Raw genomic sequence first — 11,918 nt, 5'->3', positions numbered from 1 at the left:
CCAGCTACATTCCGCGTGGACATGCAACTGTGTCTAACTACGTGTTTGAAAGCAAAATACATAATTTGAATTCGCAACGTGACCGAAAGAAAGTCGTCGAACATACTTTGAGAGTTTAGTCGGTGTTCCGGAAACTAACACTAACTCGGTCAACTAAGACCCGAAGAGCGCCATGCGGAATATTTTAAGGGTAAATTGGCACAGTTGTCGATAAACCAGGAATATTATTGGCCAATAAAGGCAAATGTCGTAACGTGCCACAGGGAAAATTAACGTGGTATTGCACACGATGCAGGTGAGTCGAAAAATCAATGGAAAAGTGCATTACTCCAAGGTTCGAGGTAAATGGACTAATTTCATTACCAACAAAACGGTTTCTAGATCGAATGGCCCCCGATAATGTTTCAGGACAGAATGGTGACTGAAAATTTTCGCGTTATTGGGATACTCTTGACCTTCATCGCTCTAATACTTCTTTCTTGGAAAGTTTTTAAGAAAAAACACTAAGTTTTTCTTAATTCTTTATATTTACAAATAATAATAGGAATGTATGTAATCACAACACTGTGTCCAATTGGTCATGATTTTTACAATGAACATGGAAGGTCAGTCATAATGATCTATGTAGAAGGACTATTATGCTATTTCCTTAAAATTATATATATTTACAACAGAACTATCCCTCTACGGCGTAATTTCCTGATAAGCAAGGAATTCAAAATTTTAGTATAAAATATCAACACAACAAACATCTGAACTAATCTGATATTTTTAGTTATGAATCACATATCGCCATAAGGAATGTTAGCAATATTATCATGTAGGTAAATATTGCAAATTCCTGTTTTTAGCATTCGTTTTATTTACATTTTATAATTAATAGTTAAAATATACATCCCTACATTGGCGCCTGCTAACCACATAGCTATACAAATGGCAATTTTTCCTCTAATGAACCCTCGAATTGGTCGAGTTAGTAAATTGCCAATAACATACCACATTATATTTGATCAATATCTTCAATTATTTTACATACAGTTGTGTATACCAGTTTAAAGGATGGCGTCAAACGAGACTGAGAAGATTTGATAGGAATCAATGAAATTTAAGTTATAAATTTCTACGAGATATGGACTTCTAACAACGAGAAAAAATGGTATTTTTAACCAGTAAAGTGGAGAGATATAATCTAAATAATTTAACAATTTAGCTAAATAGCTAACAAGGGAGGGATGGTACTCTCAATCTCACAGCAAATTGAGTTTTTTTGGTAGTTTGCCAGACTCCAGAATACACCTCACATATACTGATACTCAGGAGGAAGAGAGAGGAAAATTCTTTTATTCCCAAGTGGAAAAATTGAGTAGAGTTTGTGCTGAACGAATTACTGAAATTATGATGCACTTACTCGCAAAATTCCAAGGGTATAATTTAAAACATTGGCGTCTCAACTGGGCACTTTATGTAGCAAACCTAGAATTTGGAAATTCATTACTTGGAAAGGTAATGTGCTACCATATTGCAACTTTGCTCATATCAGACTATAAATCAATAGTATATGTAGAAAAGTTCCTGAAGGTGTGCGATCTAAATCAGAGGCTTGCGATTTGGGGAATTTCGGTCGTGAATTGGAATTACGTATCGAAGTTATCTAAAATAATGTTTTGAAAGCAGATAAGGCAAAAAATGGGTGTGATAATAAGTTACGACATAACTCAGATTCGCCGTAAGTTAGGGATGCGTGTAGAAATTCACTGAAGGTGTTAGATTTAAATCAGAAGAAAAAAATTTGGGTATATTTATAGTGAACTGAAATTAAAAACCAAAATGCGACCAAGCAGTAAATTTGAAAATTCATAACTCGAAATTAAGTGAAGAACCATAATATGTTTTTGTTAGTTAAATGGCCGATGAAGAATTAGGTGTCCGCATTCAAGAACTGATTCTTCAGTCTCCATTTGGACACATTGGCGGATGTTGCTTTTAACTATAAGTTACTTCACATGCAGTTTTAGCAAGACATTGAAGAACCGACCCATGAACTAGTTGCGGAATTAGGATTATCAATATTTTTTAGCATATTTGAAAATTTCACCTTCCAGAAAAGAAATAATTCAGGTCAAATTAGGTTTTTTTGTATGATTCTATTTCACAAATAACTTTAGTTGAAATTCGACATTATCAATTGAATTCAGGTTCCTAAATTTTATTTTGGACCACATGTGTTCACTTCAGGTTTAAAGCAAGGAAGGAGAGTATGAACCAAACAGAAGAACTGCATCCATGTAAATCAAGAAATAATATTTCTTAAATAGCTGCGATCAAATACCCGACAACACCTTCCCAGTCCGATAGGTATTTTTTACGAAAGCATAAATTAAAGCTTGCATGAAAAATCTAAATATATGAAGTGACTCAAGATTGGAAAGTCATGGTATAGGTAGTAATAACACCTGTATAAACTACCGAGAGATGATATTAAAGGTTCTAAATCAGCTCCTAGAAGATCGAAGGTTTCCTGAGATCTAAAAAAAGCTCATCATCAAAAACTCCTTAGAAAATCAAAGATTCATTATGCCTAATTGACTGCATAACCAAAATATATGAATATCTGGATGTGACTTGGACACATATAGAAAATATTATATATTTTTTTAATATTCTGTGCACATATTTTTGGACTATCCAACGTCCCAAGAATAATTTTAAGGAATAATCTATAGAAATCTATTTGAAATATTTTTTATTGTACTTTGAATATTATTTAGAATATTCAGCAATATTCATGAATAACACGTATTTATTATTATATGTCAATGCTTTATTTAACTGAACTAGTGATTAAATCGACAGAAAAGAACATTAAACACAATACAGCCAATAGTGAAGAAAGTATAATTCCTGAATATCTAATATAATATTCCAAATATATATTATGAATCTCATAGTAAGCAACAGACAAATATGTTCCAGATGGGACATTCTCTCTCAGTAATTCCGAAATATTTAGCAGTATTTAGGACACAGTTTGGTTTTAAACGCGCGTAATGAAGAAGATATCATAGATAAAATTTCAGGATCAAGGGGAGAGGTGGTGCATATTCAAAACATTGAAAATGCCGCAGACAAGAACGTATACGAATATCTCCATCGTTTGATGCTGTCCCTGAATGGATAACTATTCAGAAAAGGCTGACGCTTTAGGAAGTGATTCAGTTATCTCTCCTGTGTTCGGCCCCAAAATGAAGCGGAACAAGAAAAATTAAATATACTACTTAACATAATGCTAAAAAATGTCTGAAGGAGAGAATTCCTCAGAATGATCTACGAATATAAGACAATGACCCGAGTGACGATACAGGTCATGGAGTGCAGGTCATTGTAGGCGTTTCGTCTATTGACCAGTTTCTGAAAGAAATAAGGTAATTGAGCGAACTTTAACGTGTGGCAGTTACTAAAAACCAACAAATCCGAAAATAAACAAATCAAAAATAAGATATAAAATATAACAGTCTCGAAGGCAAATCCCAACAGACAAAGCGGCTTATCCCACATTTACGTAAATTGATAGACTGCAGTCACAAAACTTCAAATTATTATGTGACCGAAGTTTTCAGCGGCCCTGGAAGTTTCCGAAGATAGACGAGCTATATAGAGGAGATCGGGAAGGCACTGTGGAGAACTGCGTCTTCAATTAACATCGAGGGACACAACCTAAGAACAATGGTCAATATTCCGTCACCACCGAATTTATTGGACCGAATCAGGAGATCTAGAGGACTAAAAGACAGTTCCGAAGGCGATAAAGAAAGGAAACCCCACTACTAACCCGATGTGTTTTAGTTCGTAAGCGCATCGGGAACATCTGGGGGCTCGTAAAAAATAAAATACGAGCACGTGATAAATAAACTGCGGGCGTATAGAAATGAACTACGAACACGTGAAATATAATTTGGCGGCTCGTGAAAAGCAAATTACGCGCACGTGGTAAATAAACTACGAGCACGTAGAAATACACTAAGAGTACGTGAAAAACAATCTACGGACACATGAAAAATAAACTAACAGCACGTGAAAATACGCCGAAGGCACGAAAAAAAAGCAGTACTAGCACGTGGAAATCAATAAATTCGTGGCACATGAAAAAAAAATCTGCATAAATTACGGGTCCGTGAAAAATATTCTGGATGCACATAAAAAATGAATAACCACTACGTAGAATTGAACGTACACGTGAACAAGTGATAGGTAAAACATAATTCAGGGGCACGTAAAAAATGAACAACGTGGTAAATAACTTACGGGGACGCCAAAATAAACCAGCGGCACGTGAAATTTCATGTAGTTTGGAACAAAAAAGGGTCCTGATTTAACGACAGTTCTGGTAAACCCAGCAGAGTGTGATTGCTCCAAAACATTCAAAATTAACTGGATGATTCAATTCAGTTCCGGAAACTTCTGCTGGGTTCGGGTTACTTCAAGTGCATTTGGGCTTCCTCAGAACCTCGTCCAGACTCAGTTTTTTAGAGATCATAAAAGCGATTATATCGAATATGCTTTGAGGTGTTCAACTTCAGGTTGAACTGTTGTAAAAATTAGTTTTACGGATTCACATCTGGGAATTCCGTAGAACTGATGGCGAGATGTTCTATAGGTTTGAGGCGGATTGTTCGATTTTCCTAGTCAATTGTTTGAGAATAATGCCTAAGATGAAGCCGTCCGAGTGGTAGAATTGCTGATCATTTTCAGTTCAAATTTACTTCGAATATTAATTTTTTACTAAGAATCCCTAAAATAAGATATTAGAAAAACTTGATCTAAAAGACTCATAGTTTATTTAATTAAATGGAATTTCTCTCTTCCACGAACACGATTAATTTCCGAACCTTCCCGCTATACGTTCCTCCTTGTAAGACTATCGCATCATCATGCCTCCTCTCCTACACCATCTTCCTCAATGTGGATAATCTCGGAATTTTTTTTTCAAAATCTCCAATATTGGCTTAATATTCATTGTGATGTATTAATGTATTTGAATACAAAAGGAGAGCAAGATGTAGAGCGATGGAAAACAACATACGTGGTATACCCTATCTGACAATTTCTGACACAATTGAAGGATAACTTACGGATTAACATAAACTTATCGTATTGCCATTATCACAAACAATACGACTAAATTTAAATCAAAATGGAAATAAAGCTCAAATTGGACTCAGGAGTTATTTCCCTCGAGTAGTAATGCCAATTAGGTTCACAGGCAGCTTCTGAGAAATTCGTATCTGAATCAGTACAATTCCTGACATTGGTACGGCTGCATGGGACATTTTAATATATATTAAAGTTCGGGCTGTACTGATGATTTGTGAATATCCACACAGCGAACATAATTTCGTCTCGTTTGACCCTCATCTCCTTTTTAACACAACCTGTAGCTACATGATTGTCACGTCTTTTTACAGCACTGCCATTATGGAACCAATATTACGACCTTATATAACTAAAATCCGCAACTACATTAAAGGGAACCGGAAGTCCCCAAAAGCGAGAAATATGGAACGAATCCTGTTTCGCCGCTACAAACGCATAAGCACAGCTGTAACACTGGCTCGCATCCTCTGCGCCAGTTGTTTTGAAATGTTCACAGAACTAAAACACATTCCCTAAATTAACCAGTCCACCATTCAGCAACACTTGTTACAGATCACTAAACCAAAGAGCGAATTTATCGCACCAGGAGGAGCAAACTAAGGCACAGCAAAAAAGAATCCGTCCAAATCGTATTTCTACCAGAATTCATATATTTCGCCTTGTCTTGGAAGAGGGAGCCCGTCTGGTCATGGACATCTGGAAGCAAAATTTTTATTTATGATATTGTTAATAAAAAGGACTGTGCCTGAAAGGTGTGCAATAAATTCTCTGATATTATGCGGGTTATTATTAGGGAACAATTGAGATACCGAGAAACGATTGTATAAATCGCTTGAGGGACCTTTTTTTATTAAGTTTGATTGATGATTTTTTTCCAACCGAATTAAGCTTAAAAAAGGTGATAAACGGTTTTGCATTGCACACTCGATCATAATAATATGATTACATAGAAAAATAATGGTTGACGAACAGAGGCCTGAAAGTATAAATCAAGCTATCTGGTTTACCAACAAAAAGGCTAAAAACGATGTGAAAAATATTTCTCTTTGTTTTAACGCGAAAATTAACTCACCATTGGACAATCCACTTCCAAGCAAAGCCGGCCTGGTTATCCCTGAATAAAAATCTAAGTTACATGCAACTAACTGCAACCAAAACTAACTCACTGTACAACTGAATAGTCCCATCAGTTTCCCCCAGAGCATTTTTGGCTACACATTTGTACTTTCCATAATCGGTTGTGGCGACTTTATTAATAGCCAGCCTCATATGAGTTTTGTAAGCGTGCGTTTTCTGTGAGGCATCATATTTATCACCTGAAATTGAAGCCCTTAAGAGTTTAAAGTACGAATCAATAGTAAGAAGGTTAATATTAATTGGCGTAATTTCAAAGTTAAATAAACTGGCCTTTTCAAATATTAATTAGTAAAAACCTTTCAAAATGAAAAGTAAAGTAAACACTTCTGAAAACTGCTGGCAATACCTGCAAGCTTTAAAAGAAAATTAAATTATCGAAATGGAAACATGTATTTGGGTCAATGCTTTCGTGTGTTGTATGGGAGTGTTTTGACAAAAAATCAAACTAACGAAGGAGTTCGAAAGAGATTGGATACTCACTATTGTGCGGAAGAATATCGCCCTCTTCATTCGTCCAGTAGTTTATGGGTTTCGGGAACGCCTCGGTGTGGCACTCTAGATGGACAGTTTGGCCATCGTAAGCTCCGACTAGTTGGTTTTTTATCCACACCATTGGAGGAACTAGAATTGCAAACAGAAATAACGAATGCTAATAAATCTGGGAAGAAAACAGCGGGGACCACACTGTTCCAGGAGGGGAATTTTTTTTTTTTTTTAAATAATTTTTTGCAATCGACTTGAGACATAGAGAACATATTTAAGACATAAATCGACACGAAATGACACGTTTGGACCATGGAAACCCGAAACAGTAGAAAAAAATGTTGAAAAAACATAGTGAAAGCGGGAACTGGGATGAAGTGATAAGACGTCAATCATTTAATCTAACTAGATGTTGAAGATCTAATTTCACATCTTAGGAGGAATATTATATCCAACGAACAACAGTAGACAAGAAGCAGCAAAAAAGAGGATAAGAAACTCAGATAGTTCTTGTCCTATATATTCCAGATGCCCCAGAAAAACTACCCCCTTGAATCAGCTGAAAATCGTATTTTGTGTCAATTAGGGTTACTTTCCAATTCCCCCCAAAAGTGTACGTGCAGAAGAAGGGGAGAAGTGACTTTAATGTTGCAGTGAAGAACAGTCATAGATCAAAAGACTCTCGAAAAAAGTGATTTTAGTAAACTACGTTTAACAGATCAGTAGCATAAATGAAGAAAGGTTCTTCAAAATTCGCAGACATTCAGTTTTATGGTAAACTGACGAGGACTTGAATCTGAAAAAAGTTGTGCAGATAAAGTTGTCTCGAGATGAACAAGATTGAAATTAAGATTTTCGAAGCCGAGAAACACTAAACATCTAGAACTTCTCTATCATATTCTCATTCAGATGTTAAGACGTTAACTGCAAATGAATTGGTCCCTGGAAAACTGAGGAGTCCTGGCCTGGCTGGGGCATATAGAGACAATAAACCATCTCTTTCCTCGAATAGTATTTGATGCTGAGTTAAAAATCCTAGAATTGCTTTCGCCAAAGCAAAACGGGCACTTACAGTTTGTGATGAGCATAATTCGCTTGCTAACCGAAGGTGGAACTCCGTTGGAGGCGATGCACAAATAGGGTCCCATGTGTTGTCTGCTCACCCGTGTCAAGTTCAGCAATGAGCCCTCAGCAACTGCAACTGAAACAGAAACGGGCAAAATTATAATGAGGTATTACGCACACTAAACTGGACCCAAAGAGATGTTTAGCAATTAAGCCCGTGCCGAACCGTTCCAGGCTTAATTCACAGGAAATGCCCTTTTAAGCTGTGAATTGGACCTTTTAATATTTATTTACCTCGATGGTGTCAGGAGTTTGCCTCAGCGATTTGAACGCTCTTGTATTTAAATTTGTGCATTTGCTTTTTAAACGCCCCGTAGAGCGGGAGGAAATTGCGTTAAAAATAACAGAGTCGTATAAGGAAGTTAAATGTTCTTGCGTAAAAATTGAGAACTCCCGGAGCGATTTGTTTGTTTCCTGCTATTCCCGTCAGTTTTCACGTTCAGCAAGAAATCTAAATTGGAGCCAAGTTATTTATTATTTACTGGAAAAGTGTTTTTCAACTTTTAAGATAAATTAATTATAACATCTGGCTCCCGCAATCCCTGCCAAGGGAGGCAATATAATTAAATCAAGTCGGAAGTGGCACGAACTCTTTTTCACGCGGCAGAAGTTGTCCGGACGGAAAACAGGATTAAACAATTAAAGTAGCCTTTCTGTAGGTAATTCGTAATTTCATTAACTTTATACAGTTTTCTATTGTACTCTTTCCTTGTCTGTTTTGTACCCGGATCTACAGCCAATTATTTGCGAACGAAATTGCGCGAGTTTTGAACTTGACAAGATGTTCAAGTTTCAATTTCGTCCTCTTTAAAATTACTTGTTTATTGCCTTTCTTGAACATACAAAAATTGATGAATGTTGAGAGAGGCTTCGAAGAAAAAAATTTAGTCCTTACCTTCCTTTCCATTGGCTAAAGTGATCAAATCCCCAGTTTCCCTCTTCCAGGCGATGGTAGGCCTGGGGAATCCCTCAGCTTCACATCGTAAATTCACACTGTCTCCCTCTCGTACTTCGATATCGCCACTAGTGGCTCGATCCACGATATCGGGAGGAACTGCAAATGCAACATCATCTTATTTGAATAAATCTCAAGTTAAGGGGTAATATCGGCTAATGCAAGATTCATGCCGGGCCACTTCTTAATTAGAGGTCTTGCAGTTTAGATATCCGCAACCTGCGCGGAAATCCCAATTACGATATTTCAGAATAACCTATTTCCTATTCATTATATTTAGTGCAACTGCGGAAACCCTCGACGGTCAGCAAAACCAATGCTTCTCAAGGGAGTTTCCGTACGTTCGCAAACTGCCATTTCTCTTCCTTAAAACCTCCAGCAATTTCGCTTTTAGCAACGCTTTAGTTCTCATGAAATGCTACTTTATTTAATTTCGCCTCTGACCAGTTTGTGTCACGTTTTGTCTTAATTTTCATAATAATGTGACTAGCATAAACAATAGTTCTTGAGGTAAAATCTGCGCTATTCAGGAACAAAATATGAGTGTGTTGGAAAAATTTCCCATTAATGTTGCACAGACCAACTGTGAGAGGGAGCCAGAGGACAGGGAGCCACTCTTATTAATAACCAATTACAAACACCATAACAAAGGTTTTTCTTATTAGTTCTTTTATCTGATCAATTATTTCTTCTGCAATATCATTTGTATAGGCTCTTGCGATGGCCTCCTCGGTCGCCCGATCTGCCGCCCCTCGATTTTTGATAGGGACTTTCCAAGAACGTGATATTCGCCAACGAAATATATGATGTCGAGCCAAACAATTCCAAGACAAGTCTAGGTATTGTTAGTTATACCGATTCCTACTGTCAACTAGATAATCATCATTTATTTAAAACAATATTGATGAAAATTGTTAATTGATCAATTGTTTAGAAAATGAAATCTGGGTTATTACGATTTTTTATTACGCTGTTTCTCGTTAATCGATACGTTTAATATAAACTGACAAGGTTTCAAATATCCTGTTGTGAAGAACCTATAGTCAGTTCGAGTTATTCAAATTATGGAAAAACCAAGCCTGTTCTTCAGGTTATGCGGCTCAATTGAAAGTGTTGGAAAAAGTCTGGAGAGGTTCCCTTAAAGCAAATTGAAAAAGAGGTAGGAGCTTCCAGAATGTCGACAAGAGGGATTTTACATCGAAATAAATTTAAACGTGCTGCTGTCGAAAACTTCAACATTTACGATTAATTGATTGCCCGAGAAGAATGATACTTTATCGATGTATTCTTGAATGAAGAAGGCAGAACTTTGATATTTACCAAAACGTTTTGTGAACTATAGCAGTAGATTATGCAATAATGGTTGGTTGAACAGGAGCATTCATTATCGCTGGACACAGGAAAATGAACACTTCAATTGCGAAACGGCTTTCCCAGTTCGGGATAAACGATTGCTTGAGCTATTGGATTAAAAAGAAATGGGTCTTTTTTGTCGAACGAATACTTGACGGGCACGTTGTATCTAAGTTTTTTAACAAACGCTTTGCAACATTTGTTAAATGATCTTGTTTTTAATGTGATAAGAAGTTTTACGTATTTTCAACAAGATTAGGTAGATTGCGACCACTCTCACGTGGAGAGCTTTTTATTGCATTTAGGAGAAATTACTGGATTGGCCATAATGGATCCACTAACTGGGCCACCCAGTCGCCTCATTTTAGTCTTATGGACTCCTCGACAAAATAGCGCCCATCGACTAGATTAGCTGATTTTAAAAATTGGAAGCGTATGTAATGATACTACTAAAAACAGTGTTTTTGACCATTTAAAAAACGTTGTAAAAAATTCGCATTTTCAACATTTGAACGAAATACATAATATAAGAAGTATTATTTTTAAAAATATATATACAGTGTGTACGTAAAGTTGGATAAATTCAATTAAAAATCAAGTGTCCGATTTTTGAAAAAACGCTTGGACACATCGATTCTTATTTTTTATTGTTTTTTTTTTATGGTAAACGCATGTATACAGAGTGACCCAAAAACAAATTACAACCATCCACTTCATTTTTTTTTCAAATAAAAATCCTTATTTTTTTATGTCCTTTTTGAATTCTGCATCGACTTCTAAGTATATTTTACGTAGCATACCCTGTAACTAAACTTAACAGTTATCGAGAAATTGACGTCTGAACATATTAGTAACCAAAACGATGATTAGAGCAACCATCGATAGATTTTCATGAAACATAATATATAATAAGTAAGAGCAATAAGTATTTACCAAATTAAATGTTCAAACTGAAATCCTTTTTGTGCCTGGCAGTATTCCAAACGTTGGATAAATTCATGCTGAGCCATATTTATTGTTTCTGGACTAATATTAGTGCATTCTCTTCTGATTTTAGTGTTTAAGTCGTCAATGGTTTCCGGTCTAGTTTTGTGCACAAATTTTTTAGACGGTCCCACAAAAAATAGTCTAAAGGATTTCGATCCGGAGACCTTGGCGGTCATTCAATAGATCCAAGCCTTTCAATCTACATGTTGGGAAATGCTATATCATCGAGATATTGTCTAAACTAAGCGGCATAATGCGGTGGTGCACCATCCTGCTGAAACCATAAATTTTCGTCATACGTTATGGGGTTATTAGGACTGGGAAATGAAGTTCTTAAACTAGGGACTAAATGTTGTTATAACAATACAAGGTATCTTTGATAGTTCAAAGTCTGTTCGAAAATTTGGGGCCCAATGATCTGATTTTTGATAATCCCTGCCCAAATATAAATTTTGTCGAGATATTAGTTATGGTTATTATATGGGTATAGTTTCGTCCATCTGGGATTTTCCTTTGTCCAATAGCGACAGCTGTGTATTAACTTCGCCGGTTAAGGTAAAAGTTGATTCATCTGAAAATATAATATTTCAGCTTGGCAGGGGAAATTATGGCACATATCCATAAGGATTTAGCATAATCGCATTCGCCGGTCTGGATCGTCTTCATTTAAATCGTGTACAAGAAATATTTTATACGGATGCCACTTTTCTGATTTTAAATCCTTATG

At 36.1% G+C, this 11,918-nt stretch overlaps 1 protein-coding gene across 2 annotated transcripts in view; it reads right to left on the bottom strand.

The window, feature by feature from the left end:
* Positions 1–527: 527 nt before the first annotated feature.
* The window catches only part of LOC136340547 (lachesin-like), a 60,834-nt gene continuing 49,443 nt past the window's right edge, over positions 528–11,918 (bottom strand). Inside the window, exons 4-10 of one of the 2 annotated variants that reach the window (XM_066284717.1) lie at positions 8,792–8,950; positions 7,844–7,972; positions 6,769–6,909; positions 6,318–6,467; positions 6,224–6,265; positions 5,702–5,847; positions 528–5,649 (exon numbers count right to left, since the gene is read on the bottom strand). In XM_066284717.1, coding sequence (XP_066140814.1) covers positions 5,726–5,847; positions 6,224–6,265; positions 6,318–6,467; positions 6,769–6,909; positions 7,844–7,972; positions 8,792–8,950 — 743 coding nt within the window. In that variant the 3' untranslated portion in view covers positions 528–5,649; positions 5,702–5,725. Of the gene's footprint in view, positions 5,848–6,223; positions 6,266–6,317; positions 6,468–6,768; positions 6,910–7,843; positions 7,973–8,791; positions 8,951–11,918 lie in introns of both variants that reach the window. The other variant, XM_066284716.1, reaches the window with a different exon arrangement.

This window comes from Euwallacea fornicatus, chromosome 8, assembly GCF_040115645.1.
Source record: "Euwallacea fornicatus isolate EFF26 chromosome 8, ASM4011564v1, whole genome shotgun sequence".
NCBI classification, from domain to species: Eukaryota; Metazoa; Arthropoda; class Insecta; order Coleoptera; family Curculionidae; genus Euwallacea; species Euwallacea fornicatus.
The sequence above is the reverse complement of the archived record's forward strand: the minus strand, read 5'-3'. Positions and strand labels throughout refer to the sequence as shown.